The sequence below is a fragment of the Nansenia antarctica genome (assembly GCF_963989245.1).
Source record: "Nansenia antarctica genome assembly, chromosome: 1".
Lineage (NCBI taxonomy): Eukaryota > Metazoa > Chordata > Actinopteri > Argentiniformes > Microstomatidae > Nansenia > Nansenia antarctica.
Window position 1 is genome coordinate 75,046,442 of NC_137674.1, and position 25,088 is coordinate 75,071,529.

Consider the following 25,088-nt stretch of genomic DNA (forward strand, 5'->3'; position numbering starts at 1 on the left):
TTTATTTCTCTTCTAAAGAGGAGAACAGGCTGCCTGTATGTCATTGCGGTCGGTACAAGAGATGTACAGTCTGTGAGTATGAAAGTAAACATATGTATGCATGCATGTGTTGCTTTTCTATTCAATGGGAATGAGCATCATTCTGAAATATTCTGGTGAATCCTGGAAAGAAAATGTTCAAGAGATGTTCCAATTGTTTAACGTGTGACCAAAGTAAAACATTTATTGAGCTCACCTTTCTTTCTGTACATTATTTTCTAGAGATGCTTGAATATTTTCTCTCAATGCCAAGAAGCTGAGGTTTATTTTTGTACTTCATTATTTCATGCAAATTTATAGGTCCTTCTCCACTACAGAATCTAGAATTTGGGGATTCTATAGTACACTGTCACCCATTATGGTACTTTTATTTAAGATACACATTATTAATGTATTTAATGTCTGAAGCATGCCCTATATAAATACATATAAATATAAATATATACAGTACATATAAAATGTGATTACTTTGTACAAAATGTTAACATTTTATGTTTATAAGGCATTGTTTTGAATATTTGGAGCATATCTACTATTTTTATGTTTATATTTTAGCATGCAGAATACTGCTAACAATATTTCGATTATGTTAAATATTTGATGTAATTAGTTATAGAGAATTCCTTGTGTTTTATCATTTAGGAAAAGGACTAACCATGAGCACTTTTGCTGTTTGTCAGCCAGAATTGTACTCCTTTGAATTTTGAGAGTGGGCGATGGTTCATTATTTCATTTGAGATGCTGCTATGACTAGTTTTGAGCAGAAAAGCTGTATTTTTAATTAACTTTCAGCCAAGTAGCAATAAAAATTTATACTGTGAAAAACATTTCATGAATCTGAGTTAGTTGTCTGTGACTCAGTTGCGAACAAACAAGTTAAGACATTTCACTCTCATTCTCTGGGGCTGTTCAAAGAGGACAATCAGGTTTGAGAGGTTGTGTAATGAGTGGCTAAACCAATGGCACTGAAGTTTCCCACAGATGCACATGAAGACTGTAACAGTCACATTCAATAGAGACCACAAACCCTTCAGAACTACCAGGTAAGATGGAGACATTAAGAGTGTGTGTGACGTTTGAGCAAAACAATCTGTCTCCAGGATTTTTATTAGATACAAATATAGATACAGTCTAGAGAGCATTAGGCTAGACATGAGCTTAAAAATATCCAATATGGCAACATGAAAATGCATAAAAATTATCATTACAAAAGAAATGCAACATTTAAAAAAACATACATTTATAAAATTGACTAAAAAGAGAACCTGTAAATTCACATGTAAGGGGTACAGTTGCTTGACCTTACTACTCAGCTTAACATCCTCAGTGCTCAGACCTACTCTATTCATCACAGTTAGGAGTTGAGTTCCATTGCTCTCTGCTTCTTTCTCTCCCGCACTTCCCTGAAAGCTCGGACGGCCAACACCGCGCCGAAGACGAAAACAAAGACTCCGAGAACCGCAAAGAGGCCTCCTGCGATGTCCGCGCCGTTGTATTCACACTTAAAGCCCTGGTGGTTTTTGCTGGCGTAAAGCTGTTCCCTCTCTTTGCAGACAGGGTTGTCGTAGGTCTCCTGCAGCTTGATGAAGTAGAAGGCCAGGGCGGGGATGTAGCCCAGGCCAATCAGGAAGTTCAGCAGGGCTTCTCCCAGCAGCACGGGGGGCCAGCGATAGGGGACGCGCAGAACCCCCAAACCCAGCGCGACACAGGCATAGAACATCAGCGCCCCCCCGCAGGCCATGCTGAAGATGTAAGGGGGCAGCTTGATTTGGTGGAACAGCTTATCCAGCTCCTTCACCCTGTCTGCGTCAGCCCCAGTGAAAGCATTGGCTCCTCCGTAGTAGTAATGGTAGAGCCCTCCAAGGCTGGCTAGGTCACGGTAACCTCCTGAGTTGCTGTACGGCACCCCGGCACAGATGACAATCAGCAGGTTCACAAAGACCTCCATCAGCTGGCACAGGCCTGAAAAGAACAGATCAAGAGAGAGAGAGAGAGGGAGAAGGAGAGAGAGACATTACTTATCATACCAGTCTGAGTAGCAGAGAGAGAGAAACTAAGTGATGCAACAGTACTTCTAAATTTAAGAGTTGATTTAAATACAACTAACATTGGCACAAAAGAAAATCACCCCTACATGTAAGCTTTATGAGAACATCATATTTTAACCCTACAGAGAATATCAACATGGAACCTCTGCACTCTGAGAGGTCATGTGACTACTAGTCTTTAGTAATCTTGCATTAGCCATACCTCCAAGGTGAGAAGAAAGACTGTAATCCTAAATTAGCTTCTTAGTAACCTGCTTAGCCACATTCTTATAGTAGTAGTAAGTAGTAAGAGTAGTAATAAAAGAGCAGACAATCTTCTCCGACCACCCCCCCCAAACTACAACCTTTGTGTGTGTGGTTTGTGTTGCTGTTTATTTTGTAACATAAACAGGACTTGCCTCTGGATGTCAAGATGTATTTGAGGTTGTATATCGCTTGTCTGTGTTCTGGCTCATAGTATTCTACCTCGGTGGGAGACTCGGAGGCATCCACGTACCTGTAAAGACAAGATCAGAAGTTGACGTCGCAGAAAAGCTTCAGGTTTTAATGGTTTTCAATCTCTTAAATTAAAAACACACCACAAACAAATACCAAATAGAGTGTTACTTCACTAATTACAAGGAGACAATCTTAAACAATTGGAACTGGAGCCTCTCCATACAGAACATGCCCTAGCCAGTCATTGTGGGATGTCTTTGGTAGACTGTCTCTTACACTCTCTGGTTTCCTGGATGATGGCTGTCTCTGTGGTCAGGTGGGTCCTTGTGAGAGTGGGGTGTCACATCCCTCTGTCTGTTTGAGTAGTCCTTCTCTCTCTTCCACCTGTCATCACCAGAGCTCCTCTCCTCCCTGTATCGCTCATCCCCATTGTACCTCTCACTCCGGTCTCTATTCGTGTCCTTCTCCCGGTCTCTCCCTTCATGTGAGGAGCGACCTCTGTCTGGTGAGGTGTCCCTCTCCCCATTGTCCCTGCTGTTGTACTCATCTCTCTCCAGGTATCGGCTCCTCTCTGGCATCCTCTGAAAACGATACCGATTAGATTCAGAACACAAATGTAATACTTTAGACTAGAGAGATGCCCCTGAATGCTGTGAATGTGGACTCGAATGAATAAACATGAACTTAGACAATCATTGAAGAAAATACAGCAGTCCATTGCAGTTGTATTCGTACGTTAATAATAATAAAACTGTACATGACGTCAACATTCCCCTTCACTATGTTCTAGGCTCTCGTGTTGCTGTAGCGAATACAGCGAGACATGATCGAGGGCCTCAACATCAGAAAAAAGGTCAACGATAACCACGCAGTACTGATTAAGACTAATCTTAAAGAATACATCTTTAACCATACCTCTTGATCCTGTAGGCTACTTATTTTGGGTTCATTTGTGCGATTTATGTCGTTACGGTTTTTCCTTTTCCTGAGTTTGGCCCAGTTTCCTTCTCCTGAGCTCCTCCCTCTCTCACACCTGTACGGCCGGTATGACTCCACCCTCCGACTGGCAGGCCACGACTATTATTGTCTCCTAAACAACAACAACAACAACAACAACAACAACAACAACTGTATAGTCATGTTAAATTCAAATGCAGCATATTGTCTCATGCCATTTTACAAATGACAATGAAATTATTATTGTGCAATAATACTATGTGCAATATGACAACCCTCGGGTACATAAGGTTCAGAGATAGGAAATGTTAGGATATTTATAGCATAGCATAGAGTACAGCACAGTGTTTTATTTGTATAGTATAATGGATAGTGTATATAGCCTTTATTTATGTAAACCAGCTCCTTTCCCTTCTTGTTTTTAGTATTTTTTTCCTAGCACCAGGGGAGCCCCCCCCCCCTCCCAAATTTCGTTGTATGGTACCTGTACTGTATAAATGACAATAAAGACCATTCATTCATTCATTCATTCATTATTTTGACATCAACAGGCGGCCTAATAGCTTGGATGAAGTTCAGGAACGTCAAGAGTCATAGGCGTAGCTACGTGCTTAAAACATTTGAACAATGACATTCCAAATAAAGCAACGTCTTTTGGGATTTTTATTGATCTGAAATATCAAACGTCAAGGCTTGTTTCTCCTAAATGCCCAGCTGACAGGCCTTCTTCTCAGAGCCACTGTACCCAGGCTGTCAGACAGGCTGCTCCACCCTCCTCCCGCCCGGACGGAGACACACGCGTTCACATCCCCGCGCCACCCTGCCCACCGCGCGCAGCCCGCTAGCAGCAGCGAGGAGGAGAGACAGCAATGGCGACGACGGCGGAGGGAAGCAGCGTGATGACAGAACAACTCTAAACATACAACTGCCGAGTCCGTTGTTGAGAAAAATGAAAAAGATGTCGAAGTAGGACGGTATTTTGTAATTCTTAATTACAAAAAAAAAAAAAAAGCCACCACCTTCCCCCGGGGAGCGTCCTTCTTCTGATTGGAAAAGAGAAAACCTCACCGGGAGCATGGCTTCTTCTCACAGTAACCAGGTAGCTCGCTAGCTCGAAAGAGAACACTCTGCACGCTGCTGATAGCGTGTAGCGTTGGGAGGCGGTTTCGTATCAGAACAATACATCGGTCGAGAAGTCGTGTTAAACTGTACACTTTTGACACACCCGGATGAATGTATGTGTTTGTTATCGGAAGTATAGTCGTGTCATTGAAGAGTGTGCTGCCTGAAATTGCTTGCTAATGCTTCCCTGAGCAGGACAGCCTGTTTCCCTGTTGAGACAGCAGCATGGTTACAGGCCCGTCAGCCCGACCAGCCTCCGTTCACCCAATTTACCTGTAAAATAGCACAATGGGCAACAATCACGCGTGCACGTGTTGTCGCGTGGCAACAATAACACCTCCTGAAACCCCCCCACAGGTGTCATTTGCTCTACTTTGTCGGGTTTTTGAGGTGCTGTTGTAAAACTGCTGCGTGTCTGTGCACGGCCCACCTGCTCCGCTGCGCCAGGCCTGCCGAGCCCACCAGGGGCTAGCCAGACAGCTAGCTAACACATCTCCAACCAGCAGGAAGGATCTGTCAGAAAAGTGCCGACCGGTTATGAGCATCTGGATGAAGTCGAATATCTCATTTGATGCGTATAAATCGAAACTCTTTGGCGAATTAGCAAACTTTTAATTCATTTAGGTTCGGGTAGCTAACTGCATCCGCTTAGCTGCCTAGCATAGCACGCTAGCAGGTGGTGTGTGGCTAATGACATGCAGGGCCTGTCGCTGCACAGGGCGGTCTGGATGTGGATCTGAACTGTTCACTTATTCAGAAATGGTCCAAACGGTTCTGACTCGGAGCTCGAGCAGTGGTGCTGGTCCTGGCACTGCGGTGGAGCAGGCAGGCGTACGCGGCTACATGTAGCTTTATGAAAGGAAGCTGGCTATCATGTGGGCAGACCTCCATGAACTGTTTATAGCCAATGGTGGTGTCTTCACGGCCTGAAGTGTAGCTAGCTGGCAAGTGATCCTCCAATATCAGTTAGATGTATTATTATAATACATTGAAATGTAAAGCATGCACCGTTGCTGCAATTGTCATCAACAGCTAGTTCTGCTTTAGCATCGAGCTAAAGCTGTACCAACATTTCTTCTGGGAACATATTTTTTGGTTTGTTGTCAAATTCCTACTTTGAAAAAGCTCAGATGCTTGGTGTTTCATACCTGAAGTGAGTGACAACATCTGCCTCCACAGGGTTTCCCCGGGGCCGGGCGACCAGGGCTGTAACATTTGGTGCCTGTGTGAAACCTTGCATGTCACCTGGGGGGCTAAACATTAAACCGTCATTGATCGAAGTGAGGGTTTTTTTACGAGTCATTCTGACAGGGCTCTTTTGCACACTTGGTACCTGTGGTTACTTTTCTATTATTGTGTGTCATGACTGGCAGTGCAATGGTATTAAAATAGCTTTGAGGTTTATGCATAGTTGAAATTATTATTTGTTTATACAATAAAAGTCAGTATGAGTTTCACATAGCATTTTAATCTGTAGGAGTGAATTGAAGGCAGGGACGTTAAGTACCTGTTATGAATGAAGTTTGGATGTGAGTAAGAGCAATGTGCAGAAGACACCTCTTGATTTGTGACTAATTGAATTATGTTTTTTGGAAAAAGCCTTGGAATGTCACACATCATGGCCTGTATGACAGTTGCATACCAAAGTAACCAAACAACATTTTCCCAGCTAACAAATGCATGCTAAGTTTTATCTCCCGTGAGCCTTTGATGTTTTGCCATGGTTGATTTTGAAGCCCCTCTGATGGTAATTCAAGTGTTTGACTGAGTTTGTCAGTTGGTGAAGCAAAGCCGGATGGTCTCAATGTCACATGACGCAGTGGTAGGTGTGGGTTAGGCTGTGGAGAAACCCCTCTAGAATCACCAGGATTGTAACAGAAAAGGGAAGATGGGAACCTGTTGTCACAGGGGGGGTTGAATCAGATGCATTAAGTGGTTATTATCACCCTTCACCCCTCCTGTTATTGTCAAAAAATGGAACAGGGAGAGGCTGATGGGCAATTTCCAAGTATGCTGGTGGCCATAGTTTCTGAATGGCCAGCTTCTGAGTCAACATGGTGGAAATGGCACCCGAGCCTTGGAGAGTTGTCTGGTTAGTTAGGTATGTTCCTGGACAGCAGGGGTGCAGTGAGCTGAGCTGTCCCCCCTCCCTCCCTGTAGCCTTGAACAGTGCTACAACAGCATGAGCTCAGAGAGAATCCCCCTCAGCTGTTTGTAAAGCGTTGGAGATGTGATGAATGGAAATCTCCCCCTGTGTTAGTGTCTCCTGACTGGAGAAATGACAGAGGGGCTGCTCTTCTCCCTCAGCCATAGTGTAAGTCCTGCGCTGTGTTAAAAGTTTTATTTTAAGTTGTCGAGCGTCACTGTGCCTAGATTGTCATACCTCATCTGTCTCTATAGAGAATGTATCATGCTCAGGCTCAGACATGCTCCCAGGGGTTTATTCAAAACTTGTTTGACCTTATTTGTAGTGGTGCGTTTTCGTGGTCTGCCAAGATTGGCTAATAGTGATTCTTTGCATTCCAATTTGTGATGACACACAGAGGGAGAAAGAGAGAGAACGAGAGGGAGGGTGGGGGAGAGAGAGAGAGACAGTCCTTTCAGTTGTTGAATGGTACTACTCGGTTGTAACCTTATCAAGTGGGAGCAGCAATGTGTGGTAACTTGAAATTCCAGTGAAGCAGCTCCTGCGACTGGCTTTTATCGGTTGTTGGTTGTTTTACATAATTTTCTGTTGTTACACCCCCCCGCGCCCCAAGCTATCCAGCCACCCACTTCCATAAACCGCCCCCTTCAGCAAACTTTCAGTGTCGTTTATTGAGCCGTGAGACAATCTTCAAGAACGGACACTACCCTAGCTTTGACTAATACACCACCTCTGTGTCTACTTCTAAGATTTCATACATAATATTATTAGGCTATATGTTTTCTGGTTGAGTTCCTTTTGATATCAGTGAGTGACAATATCATTGTGAGCTTTATATTTCATACGACTCCCATTATCCTGCAAGCCCCACCCCTGCTCCCCTGATCTGTAACCCCCCCCCCCCCCCATTCAGTAAAAAGTGTGTCTGTGAGTGTCACCGGGGCATGTTGAAATAATACAGATGGCTAATTTGTGGTAATCCTCAGTCCGAACGAACAGTGAGGGGGAGCTTAGTGTGGTACGTGCGGCATGCCTGCAGAAAGAGGCAAAGGGACATTCTTTCTGTTGTGATTGTATTAGCCATCCTGAGGCCGTCGGATTACAGCTGCCTGTTTGTCGCTTGTAGTGCCATTTCAGCAGTGTTGGGCCGTTCGTTTGCAAAAGAGTTACATATGCTTGAGCTGCACTTTCTTTTCTCTGCGCCTGCCTTTTCATGTCCCACTGTTTAATTCGCTGGGAGGATTATCTGCATGGGTTAGCGAGGTTGTTTAACCTTTTCCTCTTCCCTACTCCACCCGTCACCATGCATGGACACCAACTTCATTTTTAGTAGGCCTATTAGGTTAGATAGTAGTATTTTTCGTTTAGAAGTGATTTTGACATTTGGTGTGCAACACATATCGGACCTTGAACGTGCGACATCCACCTGTGATCCTGTGTCATGGTTATCTAGTCATTTACAGTGGAGTCGTTTTTTGTATTGCAGACACCCATGCCCCGCTCCATAACGAGCGAAACCCGGTAATGGCACCAGTGCGATAGAGAAGGACCAATTTTCCATGGAATGCATGGGGCTGTCAAGTGTGCAGCAAGTGCACGAGGACATTCAATTACACACAGTTAGTGCGACTGAGATTAAGTTAATTATAGGCCGCAGGGGGAAAGCAGGTTATCTTTCCAAGACAGCGTGTGGCCAACACGTCCGCAGACGTGTCCCAGGGGTAGGTAGGGACCGGAGGGCTGGTCTGGCCAGGTCTGTGCCCGTTGTCATTTAACGCTAGTGTTGTTCCGATACCATTTTTTGATCCCGATACCGATACCTGACCGTGCAGTACTTGCCGATACCGAGTACCGATCCGATACCACGGCGTTTGAAAAAACAAAACAAAAAAACATGTTTTTTGAGCCGCATACTCACCTCGATGTAAAATTATTGCTAACACTTAGTCTGGCATCGGGTGTTTGGTATCGTGAAAAGTATCAACAAAAATCTATTAACCAACTCAATCAAGGTACCATTTGGTTCTGTAACTAATCATAACAGCAGGGCCGGCCTGTGGGACTGGGGAGTGAAGGCGGTGTCGCCCATCAAAAGAAGAATGTGGCCAGGTACTAATATATGTGAAGGCACACGATTTGTCAAAGTGCAGTTCAATGAATTTGTGAAATCACTTCCATATTCGACTAGGTTTGACACGGAGACTGGCCCGGACTTCTTCCGAGTTATTCCATCCGGGTAGTTTTGAAGCCTGACAAGCAAAGAATGCTGCTAGGGTTTAAACCTTCTAGTCGGAGACTCCTAGCAAAGTTTCTAGCTAAACGCAAGTAGACTTAAAAGTTCTAGACACTGGTTTTTATAACTTTGACAGTCCGGTGTGTGCTTCATGAAACGGGGTTGGTTTTTTAGCTACCATGCATTGGCCAACAGAATTAGTTACCCTGGTGAAAAGTGGGCAAACGTGGCACCATTGTTGAAATCAAAAGTCAAGAACGATAGCTAGTTATTAGTTACGCGTATAACATTACATAGCTCTTCATCCCCAGCAGTGCCTGTCGCTTTGCATGTTCTGTTCATTGAACAGTAGCAGCAACTCAACCACACACTGTCTGTATGAGTAACGCCGGTAAAACAAAACGTACCTTTCTCTGCCACATAATCCTTAGGGGCCATGCTTGCCGATCACAGGTGATGTGACTTGTTAACGGGACTTGTAAAATCCTATTTACTTTGCTCAACTTTAAAAATTGAATGTTTCTCGTGTCTTCACACCGTCACCGTCACCGGAGACAATTCATTCACCGAGTTGCGGGACGCTGTGGGTGCGTTCTTAAATTCGCTCTGGAGATCTGATCACCACTCAAGGAATGCCTCTTGTCCAATCAAATTGCTTGGTCCCTTTATGACGTTGATACCACTGTGCGCTCCAGCGTTCTAAGAGCGAATTACGAATGCAGCCTGTGCAAAACGCGCATCACAAGTTTGGTATCGGGTGTTATTTGTTAGTACTCGCCGATACCGATACCAGCATTTTTGTGCGTATCGGTGGCCATGCCGATACTAGTATCGGTATCGGAACAACACTATTTAACGCCTTCCATAAACCCACAGATTTCTTTAGATGTAACGTGTATTGGTCCCGCGCCAGAGCGACGACAGCATGATTTATGATAGCGAAGGGAGTGTGTGTGGTTGTGAGGGGGGTGTGTGTGTGTGGGTGGGGGGGGGGGGTGCGTGTGAGGGGAATGTCGCTGAGACACGTAGATTTATCAACAACTGAGACCTCTGATTGCGGGCTGTCATGAAGACACTTGGGAAATGGAACTGTATGTCTCCAACTGATCCTCCAATAATAAGGTTGGTGGACCACCCAACTCCTCCAGTGAATACAGCCCACTATGGGAGTATTCCACTGCCTGGTACCACTGGGGGGTATTCCGTCAACGTTGCTGAAGGAAAATCCAGGCTTATTCTGACAAGTCTCGTGAGACTTATCCAAAAAAATCCAGGCTTATTTTGATTAAATCTTGTGAACTTGTGAAAGGTAAGCCTGGATTTTCCTTTAGCAACGTTGATGGAATACCCCCCCTGCTCTGTTCTAACCACACTACTGTCCTGTTTGTGTTGAGGTTCTGACACTGGGAGGAGCCTTGTGTTCAAGGCCCAGCTAGCATGGGTTAATCCCTGGTTGAACCCATGGGATTTGAGGGTCACAATTCCAGCATCCCCAAGGACTGCCGTTCCACGGTCCTCAAGGCCATTCCGACGACGTCCGTCCACTATCACTGCCCCCCAGAACACTGTGTGAAATATGTCGGGGGTTGTTGCCACATTGTGGCAAACTGTGTTGCGCAATAGATCAAGCCGTTCCCAAGCCATGGATGAAATGATTCAGTGTATCTTGAATGTCACTGCCTGAGCTTTGAAAAGCTAAATGCAACTGTTCCACACTTTGAATAAACCTTGAACAAGCCCATCATAACTCATGAGCTATGATGACTAGCCTAGTTGATTAGTAATTTCGGCAACATAAACACTGGTGGTGGTGATTGTCATCCAAAAGCCATCGGCCAATTGTGTTCCTCCGCTGGTTTAATTTGTAGGCACTCCTTTGTGATGATGGAAACAGTCATCAACTTGTAAAATTGACCTCCACCCTACTAGTTCATTGCCTCCTTTGCAGAATGTGTTACAAGCTGGCTGGAGCCAGTCAGGTCTCTCCGTTTGGCTCAGTCCTCTGTGGCGTGGGACGCCGGCAGCCATTTTGCCATGCTAATGCTGCATGACTCATCACTTTTCCACGGTGTCCTTTACTTTTACCCAAACCAATGTCGCGATCCGGGCCGGTGCTCTTGCAGGAGGCCACGCTGGTGTCGCCGGCTGGTGCTCGTCCTCAAACTGTGTCAGTTTGTCGATAAGAGGCGGACAGGCCTTCTGACGGCCCTGTCTAGAACATTCTCTCTGGGGCCAAACGGAGAGTCACTGTACTGTTCACACCAACCGGCTCATCTGATAAAAGTGAAGCCTTGTTGGTGGATAATTTAATGAAATGTGTGATTGGTTATCAGAGCTGAATGTTTTTTGTGTACAATGAAGTCTTGCACTAATGTACTGATTTTACTGACGTTTTGCCCGGGTTGTAGCCTCTGCCTGTTTAATGACTTTCGGTGTTTGATGTCTCTCCACAGTACATCTTCGGGGAGTTCAGCCCTGACGAGATTAATCAGTTCTTCGTGACTCCACGATGTTATGTCGAGGTAAGAGGGAGACTTACGAACACACCTGCAATTGGGAACAAACTCTGCATGTTAATACAATGTTAATGTCAATGTTAATTACAGAGCTACTGCACCAGGTTTAAGGCCAACTTAATGTCAAATAGACAATTGATTCACCATGTTTCGGTTAAACCAGTTTGCAGCGTGACTGTTTTGACAGCACGATGTCCATGGTATTGATGGTGTTGGTGTTGGTGCTCCAGTGACCTCTTAATCTCTCAACATGGTCACTTTTAAGAATGGCCTTTTGGTGGTTTTATGGCCTGTGCGCTCACCCCAGTCGGTGTGAATCCTGAAGCCCTGTACAGAAACACACCGTTTATATGAGCGGTATCGGCCTCTCTCCGCTCCAAAGTGCATGTTGCACAAAATTCAAAGATAAGAAGGAAGAGGCGGACAGATAACAGTCATGGTATATGAGATAATGTATATTCAGATTGTTTACTTTAAACTTGAAAGTGACTTTTATGTTCTAATCTCTCTCCTCTTGACAGCTTCCCCCGTTCAATGACAAAGTCTCCTGCGTCAGTCAGTCTTCAGGTAAGAGGGGCGTCCTACCTTGACCTTCCAGATTAGTCATTTGTTGTTCTGTCGCATAGTAGACCCATTTCATACGTCATCAGCTTCAGACCAGACGACCAGCCGGGGTCGACGTCACCCATACTCCCACTTGATGTCATAGTCATGCCCCCCCCCCCAAACACCCTCCCCTCTGTACAAGTTGGATACAGTCCAGGCTCACCTGACCTCCACGGCTGAGAGGCCCCTCCCCTATTAGTTTTTTTGGGAAGTCTGATTTCAATAATAATTGGTTAAATAAAACATATAAAAAATCTGCCCAGCAACACACTACACCTCCAGTGCTAGGGATATTGGCGCCACCTATTCCATGAGTTACAAAAGAAGTGTAATGTCAGTCACCCCTCTCTGTTTAAGACAGTACCCCCTCTTCCCCCTTTCTCATGATTTTTTTTACCCTGATTTGTATTAATTCAGGAAGTTACTGCACTCCTGCTGTGCCTTACATTACGGAGTCAATGAGACGGCAGGTTTGCGGTGAGTTTGGGCTCCGACACTCCATGCCTTTACACCTGTTTCTTGTTTTATTTTTTTTGCTGAAGAACTCAAACCCAGGTCTTTAAATACTGGTGGCTTTCCTTCCCCCTGTCCCCTCTCATTCTTGCTGTTCGTTACAACTTGTAAAATGCTTTGCATGCTTAGGTGCCCTGAAGTATTTTCTCTCTCTTGCATAAAACAAACGCATTTGCACCACAGCAGTGCTTTAAGTTGACTTGTGATTGATTTTTGTGTTACCCAACCCTCTCTCACTTAACTGGATGGACTGAGACCCCCCCCCCCCTCTTGATATGGGACATATCAGGGCATAGTGATGGTTTTCTAGGGAAGCTAACACTGATTTCTGAAGTCTCCTATTGTTCTGCTAGGGGGTTTATCACTGAATGCATTTTTACTCTCTGTGGAATGAACTGAAATCCCCTTGATAAAACACTAACAGAGGACACTCTAATCCGTGGAGACGAGCGAATCATGCCACCGTCCTGTCTAACAAAGCCTTCCGCCTCCTCCCAGGGCTGGCCTCCGGTGGCTGGGCTGTGTGGGTGGCCAGCATCTCTGTCTGGTTCAGTGTTGGAATGATCTGACCTGCATTTTACTAACGTTTTCTTCATGTTCACCTGCAGCTGTTTTTTTTTTTCTCACTGCCTAAAATCTTCTAATGAAAGCAGTCCTGTTAGCAACGTGTTCAATCTAATCGATACTCGTGTCACATGTCAGCCGAATTGGTTCGCAAAAATATGACCTTGTTGAGGCCTGTGATGTTCATTGCTTGATACAAGTTGGTTTGTGGAGTACCCAACATCCAGGTTTGATATCAGTTAGTAGTGATGGATATTCTATTTCATGATGCCAGTGTAGTAAGTATGAACAAGTTCCAACAACAGTCCTCATTGTGTTGTGTGAGCCTTATGAGCCTTATGTGAAGCATCGAATGAAAATTGCATACTTTTCATTCTCTATCTGAAGCTGGCTTTGTGGGCATTGTGTTTGTGTGTGTGTGTGTGTGTGTGTGTGTGTGTGTGCGTGTGTGCTTGCGTGTGTCCTGTGACGGCCAAGCTCACTGCTATGACCTCTTCCACAGGAGAAGACTACCAGCGCATTGAGTTCGGTGTGGATGAGGTGATGGAGTCGGAGCCGGTGGGGGTGAAGGACCCCCTCTTCAAGGTGTCCAGCACCCTGAACCCCCAGGCTCCGGAGTTCATCCTGGGCTGCCAGCCGTCCCAGAAGGCCCCGCAGGCGGCAGACTCCCCAGTGGCAGACGTCCCAGACGGAGCCCACGCCAACTCCCTCGACGGTCTGGACAGCGTGGACGGCCCGGACGGCTTTGATGGCCCCGATGGCCCCGATGGCCCTGATGGCCCCGACGGCCCCGACTCGGAGCCCTGTGCCCTGGACGCCGACGGCAACCAGGCGGGCGCGGACGCGGAGGGGGGGCCGGGCGGCCTGGGCCAGCGGGAGAGGAAGAAAAAGAAAAAGCGACCGCCGGGATACTACAACTACCTGGAGGGCGCCGGCAACAACAACAGCGGCGGTGGCGTGGCCGCTGACGGGACGCCTGGGGCGGGGCTGGTGAACGGACACTCGCTCAGCGCCCCGCCCCGCGGCTCTGAGGACACGGTCGGTAAGGCGTTGTCATCGTTGTCGGGGGCCAAACTTTCCTCCCCTGTCGCCAAGGCGGCGGCGTCCGCGGCGGATTCGGCCCCCGCCGGCGTCAATCAGAGGACTTGCGACAGCCCCGACGAATCCTCTTTGGACTTCACGAGCGGAGCCGCCTCTTTATCAGACGGCAACAACGCGGCTTCCTCCTCCTCCTCCTCCTCCTCTTCCTCCTCCTCTCAGAGTGGCGGGGCGGCGGAGGGGGGCAGGACTGCAGAGCAGCCGCCGGAGCGCCTCGCTCCAGAGAGCCCCGAACTGCTGGGCAGCGGCGGGCACAGCCCCTGCCCCCCCTCCCCTCCTCCCCCCTCCTCCTCGGCTGCTGTGGCCAGCCCTCCTCCCGCCACTACCGCTACTGCTACTACTGAAGAGGAGAGGGAGGGGGAGGGAGAGGCGGCGGCCGGGGCGGTGGCTGAGCCCGGGGACAGTGGGGTGGCCAACGGGCTGGCCGAGCCCAATGCAGCCGCCGCCGTCGGCGCAGACAAACACAAGGACGACTCTGAGGGGGGGCAGCAGCCGCCCCCCGCGGCCCCCTCAGGCTCAGCGGCGCCCGCCGCCCCCCCAGACTCCGAGGCCCGGCCGGTGGCGGCGGTGGCGGCAGAGCAGGCTCAGTCGCCTGCCGCCCCCCCCCCTCCGGCCGCCTCCTCCTCTGCCCCCACCCCCGCCCCGACCAACCCCCCCAAATCCTGGGCTAGCCTCTTCAAAAACTCCAAGCCTCTGCCGGGAGGCCCTCAGGCCTACGTGGAGGTGAAGAACGTGGCGGAGGTGGTGGCTACCCCCCCCGCCGCCGCGGAGCAGCCTGAGAAGGCTGGGGAGGTCAGAGAGAGCCCTGTCCACGTGTCAGAGGACCCCATGGCCCCTAAACTTGCAGGTAGTGTACCCCCCCCCCCCTCGACAAGATGGTCCAAGGTGGTCCGAGACCAGTTCAGTTTCCCTGCAATGTCCATTTTGTGTCTGGGAGACGACAACACTCATTAATGTCCTTTTGTCGTGTGCAAAGTTTTATATGGTGGTCAAAATGCATCTCATGGTTTTTACTTGTTGCTGTGAAGTTCAGCCCAGAGTCCACTTGATGGCAGTGCTGAGGCATGTATTGGTCTTCACACCGCAGGATCTTGAGAGCTCTAATATGAAGCCCAATGACAGATGTGTAAAAAGATAATTGGTGAAACTCTTTCACCCTATTGAATCTTACACAGTGGACTTGCCCAGTCGTGTTTTTGCCGCCCAATTAATTGGAAGTTGGGGACTTCAGAGGAGAAGATGTGATCAGATGCATATGAACACCAGGTGGTGCTAACACACACTCACACACTCACTCTCTCTGACACACACACACTCACACGCACACACACACACAGATGGTGTTGTAAAACCCAGAATTGTGCAGATCTCGGACATGCTTTTACCCATTTCCCTCAGTAATGCCCAGATGGATGGAGCTGGTGATGTGAGGGTCATGCCATGTGAGCACACCACACCAGGACGCGCCCATTTGTCCACGCCGGCCTAAAAGAAAGCCATTGTCTGGAGGCAGTAATACTGTTAGAGCCTGAAGGCCAGGCCCCTCTGCGGTGCAGTCATGAGATTATGGGTAGGGGGGCGGGCTGAACAGGCCCTGCACATAAAACAGAAGCACTAATTAAGTCCATTGCCACGGCAACGACGACGATTTTCAGATGCACTACACTAGAGCAGTCTAGTGGAAACACACACACACACTCTACAGTATCAAGAGAAAGGGGTTGCACAATGGGATGGTCTTTGCAAGATGCTTAATTAGTTTCGAAAGATCCTCCCGTCCTGATTTATGACGACACTCATTCCAGCCAAAACGACCCTCAGATGTCCAACTCTGGAGGGAAGCTAAGCCCACTGTGACAGGCAGGATTTTGTTGTCTGGGTTTTGGCTTTCAGGGGAGGTTATTTTGTTATTCACAGTTTTTTTTCTCTGGTTCTCCCTCCACATGCTACTACCGAAATCCCCCTTTGAGATGGAGTACCAGCATGCTCCAACTAGGGGGAGGTGATATACAGACACGGTCTTATCTCACCGTGTTACTAAAGCCTCCTATGAATCATGGTCGTCATTCCATGTGTTTTCATCCTATTAGCAACTGGGATTTTCCGTCTACCCCCATCGCCCCCTTATGCAGTATTTATGAGCGAGAGGGTGTTTTCACTGGATGAATATTCCCCCGTCCAGATAAAACCCACCGTGCACCACGGCTGTAAATGATTAATCTCCAGTCCCGTGTGTTTCCTTAACGCTCCTCACAGAGGGGCTAGATGTGCGTACCCAGTGTGCCTCGCAAACCTGGGCGCTTGTATCAGGAAAGACCCCCTGAGGATGAACAGGAAGTTATTTATAGACCCCCCCCCAACTAGTGTCTGCTCCCACGGCTCATTTTGATTTCTATCACCCTATACGTGTGATCTGATCGTGGCTGAAGTGTGCATTTACAGTCTACAACTACAGTATCCTATGTTCTACTGCCCTCCTCCCAGATGAAACGTGTTCTCCACGGAATGTGTGTTTCACTGTTTTAGCCAAACCTGTTATCTAGTAAGCCACACTTCTGTAATTGGGGGTTTGTCCATACGTGATGCTGTGTAGCCGGGCCTTATCTAAATGCCCTGGGCTTCTGGATCCCACTGTTTAACCGTCATGTGATGTTCTGTGGAATTTGTTTTTGTGATGATGATGCTGACCTCCTTTTTTTTTTTTTTGCTGGAATGTCCACGTTACCATGGGAGCGGCTTCGCCCGTGCCGACCTCCCTTCCTAGGCGTGGCACAGCCTCTCCTTGTTCTGTCTCTTCTCTCCGCCCGTGTCTCAGTCACGTGGCGCTGGAACAGGACAAGGGACAATTCAAGATCTTACCCATACGCTCCACCCCTGTGACAGCAGCTGGTGAAAGTCGGCAACCGACCAAATGTTCGGACTTCTGAAAAATTATTACACAGTCGCTACTAGTCAAGTCAAAATATTGCAATCCAATGGATTCAGGCTTTTGCTAACAATGTAAAGTAATGTTATAGATAACTAAGTAGTAGAGGGGATCACTTACTGAATCCATTGCAATGTTTTGGCTTGACTAGCGAGTGTGTCATTGATTTTCGACAAAGTTTCGGAATAAATGTCAGAACATTTTGATTGGTTGCCGACTTGGTTCCCGCTTTCACCAGCTGCTGTCACAATAAGTGCACATAGGATAAGTGCAAACTCCACATAAAGTGCACTCACTTTAAGTACACCACTTGTCATTGAAGTACCTGGATTTAGCTGGTGCCAGATGTCTTTACTGATGCATTTACTGTCCCTAAGCCGGTGTGTCTAACGGGAGGCAGTGTCTGTGGAGTGAAAGTATATCGGCTTAGTTTTGACTTGAGTTTTACAAACGGGACTATTGTTGTGGTGTTCCCATCATTCAGCCTTTATTTTTGTGTGTGGAATGTGTGTTCAAAAAAAATGTTGTGTATTTAAATCCTCCAGAACTAATTGAGAATGTGAAGTTGATACACAAGCCAGTGTCTTTGCAACCCCGAGGACTGATCAACAAGGGAAACTGGTGCTACATCAACGCTGTATCCTTTCCTCACCCGGACGCCAAATGCCTTCTGCTGCTGACGGGCGCTGTTTCTCCCACGTAGGCCTAGATGTGTTTTGTTGTTGTTCCAATGAGGTGGTTCCCCCCCTTGACCCAGAGCCCTCCCAGACCCTGCAAGCCCTGATCGCATGCCCCCCCATGTATCACCTGATGAAGTCCATTCCCCTCTTCAACGAGACACAGAGACCGTGCACCTCCACACCCATGATGGACAACTTGTAAGTAGCCCTTCCCCCCTACCCGCCACACAGCTACGCCGGATGTGTGTGAGAGTCCAAAAACGACCCAATCAACACATTGTTTTCTTTGTTAAATAAGCCGCCGTGACACATTCCCTCTTGCCTTATTTAATTTGTGCGGCAGTGTTAAGAGTATCGAGGGTAGGTGTCACAGTTAGTGTTCGGTGTCTATTCGCTTTGTTAACAGCGTTTCCCGTCTCTATATCTTTGTCCCCCTCCAGCGTAAGGCTCGTGAATGAGTTCAGCAACATGCCTGTGCCATCGAAAGCCAAACAGCAAGGTAAGCTCTCTGCCTCTACTGTTGTCACGCCGTCATCACAGTGCACTGAGTTTGTTTACGCCGCGGCATGCGAGTTAAGACGCCGTCCATAATTGGATATCGTCTAATGAATATCGTCTGTGTGTTGTTTTCCCCACAGCTGCAGGTGAGAAGATGGTGAAAGACATTCGGCCAGGTGCGGCCTTCGAGCCCACCTACGTGTACAGACTCCTCACCCTCATCAAGTCCAGCCTCTCAGAGAAGGTGAGCCCCGGTGACTTCTGGCCCACATTCTAGGGGTTGCGCAACTTAACTCATTCTTACAAGGTGTCGGAATGCCAATGAGCTGAACGAAGTTAGCTTTGAGTAGAATGTCGAGCCGTTCAGACGTTCCGTTCGCTCAGGTGTGTTCTGGAACACGGAGTAAATGAAACGCCTTGTACACACCTTCACCTCGGTGTCCTTCCTGTCTGTGGGTTTTGGACAGCATTCCCCAATTTCCCCGCCTTCCTTCATCAGCACAAACGAGGAGTCTATGCACCTGAAACATTCAGTCTGTACCGAGGTGGGCTTTTATGTCCAGTGTGTGTGTGTCAAGTGGGTCTATTCATGTCTGAGGCATGCTGAGTCAACTCCTGTTTCAGAAACAGACGGTTGAAAAGTTAATAAAAAAAAAGAAAAGGAAGTAGATTCCTGTTGCCTGACCACAGGCATTCCTGATGTGGTTTTACTGGTCTTATCACACCTGTGTGATGCAACCTACTGTGTATGCCCACTCTGATGCCCTGTCCTGTCCTATAAGCCCTCATCAGTGAGAGTTGTGTGTGTGTGTCTGTGTGATGCTGACTCAGTGGTGTTGCGGTAGCCTAATTAGCTGTGCTGACTCGTCCTCCCAGGGTCGCCAGGAGGACGCAGAGGAGTACCTGGGCTTCACCCTCAACGGACTGCACGAGGAGATGCTGGCTCTGAGGAAGCTCATCTCCCCTCAGGAAGAGAGTGAGTACTCTCTAAACCAGCAGGCATCACAGGGACGCATGTTATCTGAGGGGGGGAAACAAAATGACTTTCCTGCCCCCCCCCTCTCTCTGCATGAGTTAACAGCTGCTAACTAGCTGCTGCTTTTGTCAAAAGCAAGTGTTCCATATCGTAGTTGACAGATCTGTGTTCTCTCTCTACTCTGTCTGGGGTGTGGCGTGTCCGCAGAGGGACTTGCGTTGACGGTGTGTGTGTGTGTGTGTGTGTGTGTGTGTGTGTGTTTATCTCTCCCGTCTCCCCTGACAACAGAAGCCCCCACACCCAACGGGCCCGAGTCCAAGCCGGGCGTGGAGGAGAACGCAGCCGCCGACGAGGAGGAGGGAGGGAGCGAGGACGAGTGGGAGCAAGTGGGGCCCCGGAACAAGACCTCCATCACCCGCCAGGCCGACTTCGTCCGCACGCCCATCACCGACATCTTCGGAGGGCACATCAGGTGAGAGGGACGGGGGTGGAGGACCGGCGGCGTCAGATGCGACCGCTCCTGATGGAAACTTAACTTAATAATAATATGCTGATGAAGGGAGTGTTTTCGGTCCTCACGTTACCCTGCTACAGAAGCGCCAGGCGAGCAGCCCCCTGACCTGACTCACCCAGCCTCAGCCAGAGTGATGGTCAGCCACTGAGTGTTTCTTTTCTTTTCTCCCCGCCCCAAAGCTTATTTTTCTTAAAAGCCGAGCAGCAGAACTGTGGCACCAAAGTGCCTTGCCCTTCTTTTCATTGGCCGCGGCACCGCGGCGTGTGGTATGACACGAGAGCAGAGAGAGCATAGTGCCATCTTTATCCAGGGTGCCCCCCTGGGCCGGCTGCCCCTGGCACCGCCCTCTGGCACCGCCCTCTGCCACCGCCCTCTGGCTCTCCCACCCCCCCCTGTTTGTCATGGCACCCCCGTTAATGGTGCCATGACAAACAGGGCCCGCCAACCAGCTGTCTCTGGCCTTTCTCTGCACAAGCGCTCGGCTCTTCAGAATAACAGCCGCTAGCTCGAGCGCGACGGCTCGCTCACACAAATAAAGCGTCCCGAATCCCCAAAACAAGTCTGAAAGTCAGGAAATCTGTTGAGAGAGAGAGAGAGTGTGTGTGTGTGGGTTTGTTACCGGGGCGACGTGACATGCTCTTTTGACCAAGGTTTGGGCCTGGGTTCTGGCACGCGCCCGGAAGGACTGGGTTACAGATCGCCTGAGGGAGGATTATTTTTCTCTGAAGCGAGCGTGTAGAGGTAAATGCAGTACAAGGGCAGACCTTCTCTTCAGGAAGGTCTGGGTGTTACGTTTCCGAGCCGCGGTGGTTTTAGCCCAGGCCCCTCCACCCACCGAGCTCAGCTACATTCACTTCACGTCCGCGGCCACTGGAGAGCAGGGTAATTGGTTTTGGCCGAGGGGGAATCATTGGGAGCGATTCTTGAAATGATTTTCACAATTTGTGAAGAGATTAGTATGACCTTTTCACTCTCGGCGCTGCCAGGGTATTATGCATGATTCTGGAGTTTGCTCACATTTCTGAGCAGTTTCTGCCACGGGGGAAGGACTAGTTGTAGAGGGAGGGAGGGGGAGGGGGGTGATTCATTGACACGGAGCTCAGAGGAGATTTTACACTTTAACCCATTCACTCATTCACTGTCACACTGTCGTTCACTGTCACACTGTCGTTCAATGTCACTGTCACACTGTCATTCACTGTCACACTAGGCTGTCGTTCAGGGGTGAGGTTCCCCCGCTAACGTCATCCAACATCATCAACCTACAACAGACTTAAGAAGATCTTTTGTGCTGTGAAACTTTTGGGGGAAACTCACCACTGACAGTGAATGACAGTGTAACAGTGAATGACAGCGTAACAGTGAATGACAGCGTGTGACAGTGTAACAGTGTGACAGTGAATGACAATGTAACAGTGAATGACAGTGTAATAGTGAATGACAGTGTGACAGTGAATGACAGCGTGACTAGGGATGTCCCGATCCCATTTTTTCACTACCGATACCTGGGCTTCAGGTATCTGTGATACCGATATCAATCTGATATTTGTATTTATTGTTTTACTCCTGAATAATAACAAATACTTCCCCAGTATATAGTCCACAACAACAGTTGGTTATTAAAGACTGCCAGCCTTTATTCAAGCAACAAAAACAGTACTCTGCAGTACTCAGTGACCAACTGGTTTAAAGTTAAAACAATTTAAACTGCAGCATTCAGCATTGTAGAAAAAAAAAAAGAGTTACTGTCTGATTTCTAGTTTTAGTGCCTTCAGGTTTTTATTCTATTTATCTTCTCTTACAAATGGCAAATCAATTACAGGACCTTTTTTAAAAGTGTAGCTTAGTGACGCCCGCTGGTGAGACCATAAACCAGTCGCAGAATCGAAGGGGTGTCAACAATATCTGGTTTTTGCTTTTTTTCGTAACAGGCAACTTGAAGTTTTAAAGTACTCAATATGATATATATATATATATGATATAACAGTTTAACAATCACTAAATACGTATAATCTGTGGATTGGATTCATTGTTCTCGTTTGCCGCAGGCTACCGGTAAGTGATAGTGACTTGTAAATAGTGTTGTTCCGATACCGATAATAGTATCGGCATGGCCACCGATACGCACAAAAATGCTGGTATCGGTATCGGCGAGTACTTTACAAAAACGCAAAAAAAAGTTTTTTTTTATTTTTTTATTATTTTTTACTTAAGTTTTACTAAAACTTTACGAGTTTTACAAAGGTTTTGAGCAGTGCCAGACTAAGTAATAGCAATAATTTTACATCGAGGTGAGTATGCGGCTCAAAAAACATGTTTTTTTGTTTTGTTTTTTCAAACGCCGTGGTATCGGATCGGTACTCGGTATCGGCAAGTACTGCACGGTCAGGTATCGGTATCGGTATCGGTATCGGGATCAAAAAATGGTATCGGAACAACACTACTTGTAAACATACTTTCGTTTTAGGACGTGTTCAAAAGCAAGGACTGTGTTCATCTAATTATGCGTAGTTATGTGTTTTTAGCATGTCCATGTTCTCTCAGCATGTTGTGATGTTATAAAAACGCAGTTAGACGTTCCTAGTGATCTACCACTGTTAGCCGCTAGTTATTAGCAGCGTTTGTTGTTGTGGTTTGATCAGCCACTTTTCTCCTGTCACATTCCTATTCTTGAGGTGCACCAACATTCAAATACTTGTGTCTTCTTGATTTCTTTTCCGATTTCAATGTATGACGCATCATTTGAAAGCTTACCATCTGTAGTCTCCAACTATGTAAACAACTGAAAAATTACCTGTTCTTCCGAACGGGCACACTGGTGGATCAAGACCCCCGTTTATAACACATATATAACAATATAACTGATATAAAGAGCTTACCTTTATCAATAATGTTCATCGATGTCGCAAACGACTCATTAAATCCTCTGCTACGCGGTCGCATTGCCGGAAAATACACTGCGAGTCACACGCTCTTGTTTACAAATACGTCACATAGCAAAACCGAGCCTGCTTGGTTTCACCGCCGAATTTCCATATCATTGGTCCTCGAAAGTATTTTTTTTTGCCTCTGCTCGACTCTATTGGCTCTAACGCTTCAAATGAGGTGTCAATCATGACATTCTGAACAATGGTTCCGGGAGAAAATTCTCTGTGTAATCTGACCTGGTGTGAAAAAGAGGCGGCTGCGCCATACGCGCGTGCAGCCAAGCACGGAGGAAGGCCCTGCTTCTGGGAAATTGAGTCAAGACTGTCGGATTTCGATTAAATTCATCCCTATAGTGATATGTCAATGAAATATAATCAATTTTACAGTCTTGATACATGAGAAAGTCTGATACACTGATGTGTCCAAATGGCACAATTTGGTTTTCCGCCTAAACATACCTGTACTAAAACAGGTACAAAGTTGCACTGGTTTACATTACTACCATCTACTTTGGCAGAAGTACTAATAAGACCCTGGAGTACTGATTCCTAGATGATTTGGGCTTATTCATCAGGTTTCCAAGCTGATATTCACTCGAAAAGCTGTTTTTTCTTTAGGCGGAGAGTGAATTTGAGATTTTTCACAATGTTCTAGGTCTATTTACTCTGACACAGTAACATATATTTTGATTCTGACACTTCTACAGTCACCCCACAGGTGTTAGCTATCATTTGATACCAAGATCATTATGAAGGCCCTTGTAATTGTGGAGATATTCTATATTCACTGTGGGCATGTCATTTCGGGCAGAAAACCTGAAAAATACAATGGATAAGAAATGGTTGATGGTTTCACCAGCTGGCATCATGACATTCAGGCTCATTACACACAGGTAGATACTAGCCAACTCTCATGCACGTGACCACTGACTACTACTGTTGTCATCACGTGAGTGACACGCCAGATCAGGTGCGCAGATCAGTGCCTATTTTTATTTCCCGTCCGATCTGCCATCCAGCATTCAGGACCAATATCGCACAGATATCCAATATCAATATCGGATCGGGACATCCCTAAGCGTGACAGTGAATGACAGCGTGACAGTGAATGGCAGCGTAACAGTGAATGGCAGTGTAACAGTGAATGGCAGTGTAACAGTGTGATATCAGTTAGGGATGCACCGAACATTCGGCCACCGAATGTATTCGGCCGAATATCGCAAAATAAAGCACATTCGGTATTCGGCCGAATGTGTGAAAACACCGAATGTTTACCACCGAATAGTGGGCGTGTTTTGATGACGCAATCAAACAGTGTAAGCATCCCATGCTGCTCAGCGAATGAGACGAAGAGCCCAAATCGAACGTATAACGAGTTGTTTGTCCGTGAATAACACCGGCTATGCCCGGGGTAGAAACACAAGACTATGCTGGATAAGGTCCTTAGGTCATCACGGTCATTTTAAGCCGTCAACCAGCCCTCTTCGACCCCGGGAAGTGATGTTAAAAGTGAAGTTACTTCTGTTCAACTGGCTAAGCTAAACATCGCTAATCGCCATTACTTCTTAAAGTCACAAGCGCCCTTTTTTCATCTAGTGTTCAATACTTTTTCCCTGTTTCATTCCACCTTATTACACATAACTTTATTTACATATGGACTTAAATATTTAGATTTTTTTGTCTGGATTGTTTGAGTTAATACCAACGTTAGATTTGCAGCCCGTTCCTTCGCCAGAGCCTTCAGCAGTTTGGGCATCGATGAACCTGCCACTTTTCCTGAATAAGTAGGCTTATATTGTTTTAAAGGGCAGCCAGTTATTCATTTGTTTTATTTATCCCTATGCACATTTTTGTTATATATTGTGTAACTGACATGCCATAGCTGACAAGCTACACATACATAAGTTATATACATACGTTATACAGACAGATTTAATTTGAGCAGTCAGTCAAGTATAGGCATAATGTTGTTTGTTTGTTTTCTAATGTTTTGTTAAAATGAAAAAAGTTTAAAACATTTTGTTAAAATGTTAAATATGGTCTTTTACGAAAAGAAGTAGCCTAGTAAAAAGTAGGCTCAAAGCACTTTTATCCCAATGCACTTTTTTGTTGTAGGCCTACAAAGATTTTCTTTCAGCAGCTATTCAGGGAAAACAAAAACATTTAATTTGACTGATTTATTTTATTTATTGTGCTTTGTTGGTATAGACTGATGTCTGCTGGAATGTTCAATAAAAGTTATTTTTTTTCAATCTCAATTTCTTTCTTTGAGAAGCATGAATAAAAA

General features: G+C 46.8%; 2 protein-coding genes across 3 annotated transcripts in view; one reads left to right on the forward strand and one right to left on the reverse strand.

Annotated features, from left to right (window-relative positions):
- Positions 1-1,393: 1,393 nt before the first annotated feature.
- Positions 1,394-3,103, reverse strand: marveld3 (MARVEL domain containing 3; the record flags this gene model as incomplete). The annotated part of the gene is made up of 3 exons (XM_080526159.1): positions 1,394-2,001; positions 2,486-2,583; positions 2,802-3,103. 3 exons carry the CDS (start codon positions 3,101-3,103, stop codon positions 1,394-1,396), a joined length of 1,008 nt encoding a protein of 335 aa, XP_080382285.1.
- Positions 3,104-4,346: 1,243 nt separating this feature from the next.
- Positions 4,347-25,088, forward strand: part of usp10 (ubiquitin specific peptidase 10) — a 29,522-nt gene continuing 8,780 nt past the window's right edge. The window contains exons 1-11 of one of the 2 annotated variants that reach the window (XM_080540119.1): positions 4,347-4,581; positions 11,437-11,505; positions 12,021-12,066; positions 12,523-12,582; positions 13,685-15,127; positions 17,752-17,843; positions 17,975-18,084; positions 18,327-18,385; positions 18,525-18,628; positions 19,261-19,360; positions 19,649-19,832. In XM_080540119.1, the coding sequence (XP_080396245.1) occupies positions 4,558-4,581; positions 11,437-11,505; positions 12,021-12,066; positions 12,523-12,582; positions 13,685-15,127; positions 17,752-17,843; positions 17,975-18,084; positions 18,327-18,385; positions 18,525-18,628; positions 19,261-19,360; positions 19,649-19,832 (2,291 nt within the window). In that variant the 5' untranslated portion in view covers positions 4,347-4,557. The remainder of the gene's footprint in view (positions 4,582-11,436; positions 11,506-12,020; positions 12,067-12,522; positions 12,583-13,684; positions 15,128-17,751; positions 17,844-17,974; positions 18,085-18,326; positions 18,386-18,524; positions 18,629-19,260; positions 19,361-19,648; positions 19,833-25,088) is intronic. The other variant, XM_080540120.1, reaches the window with a different exon arrangement.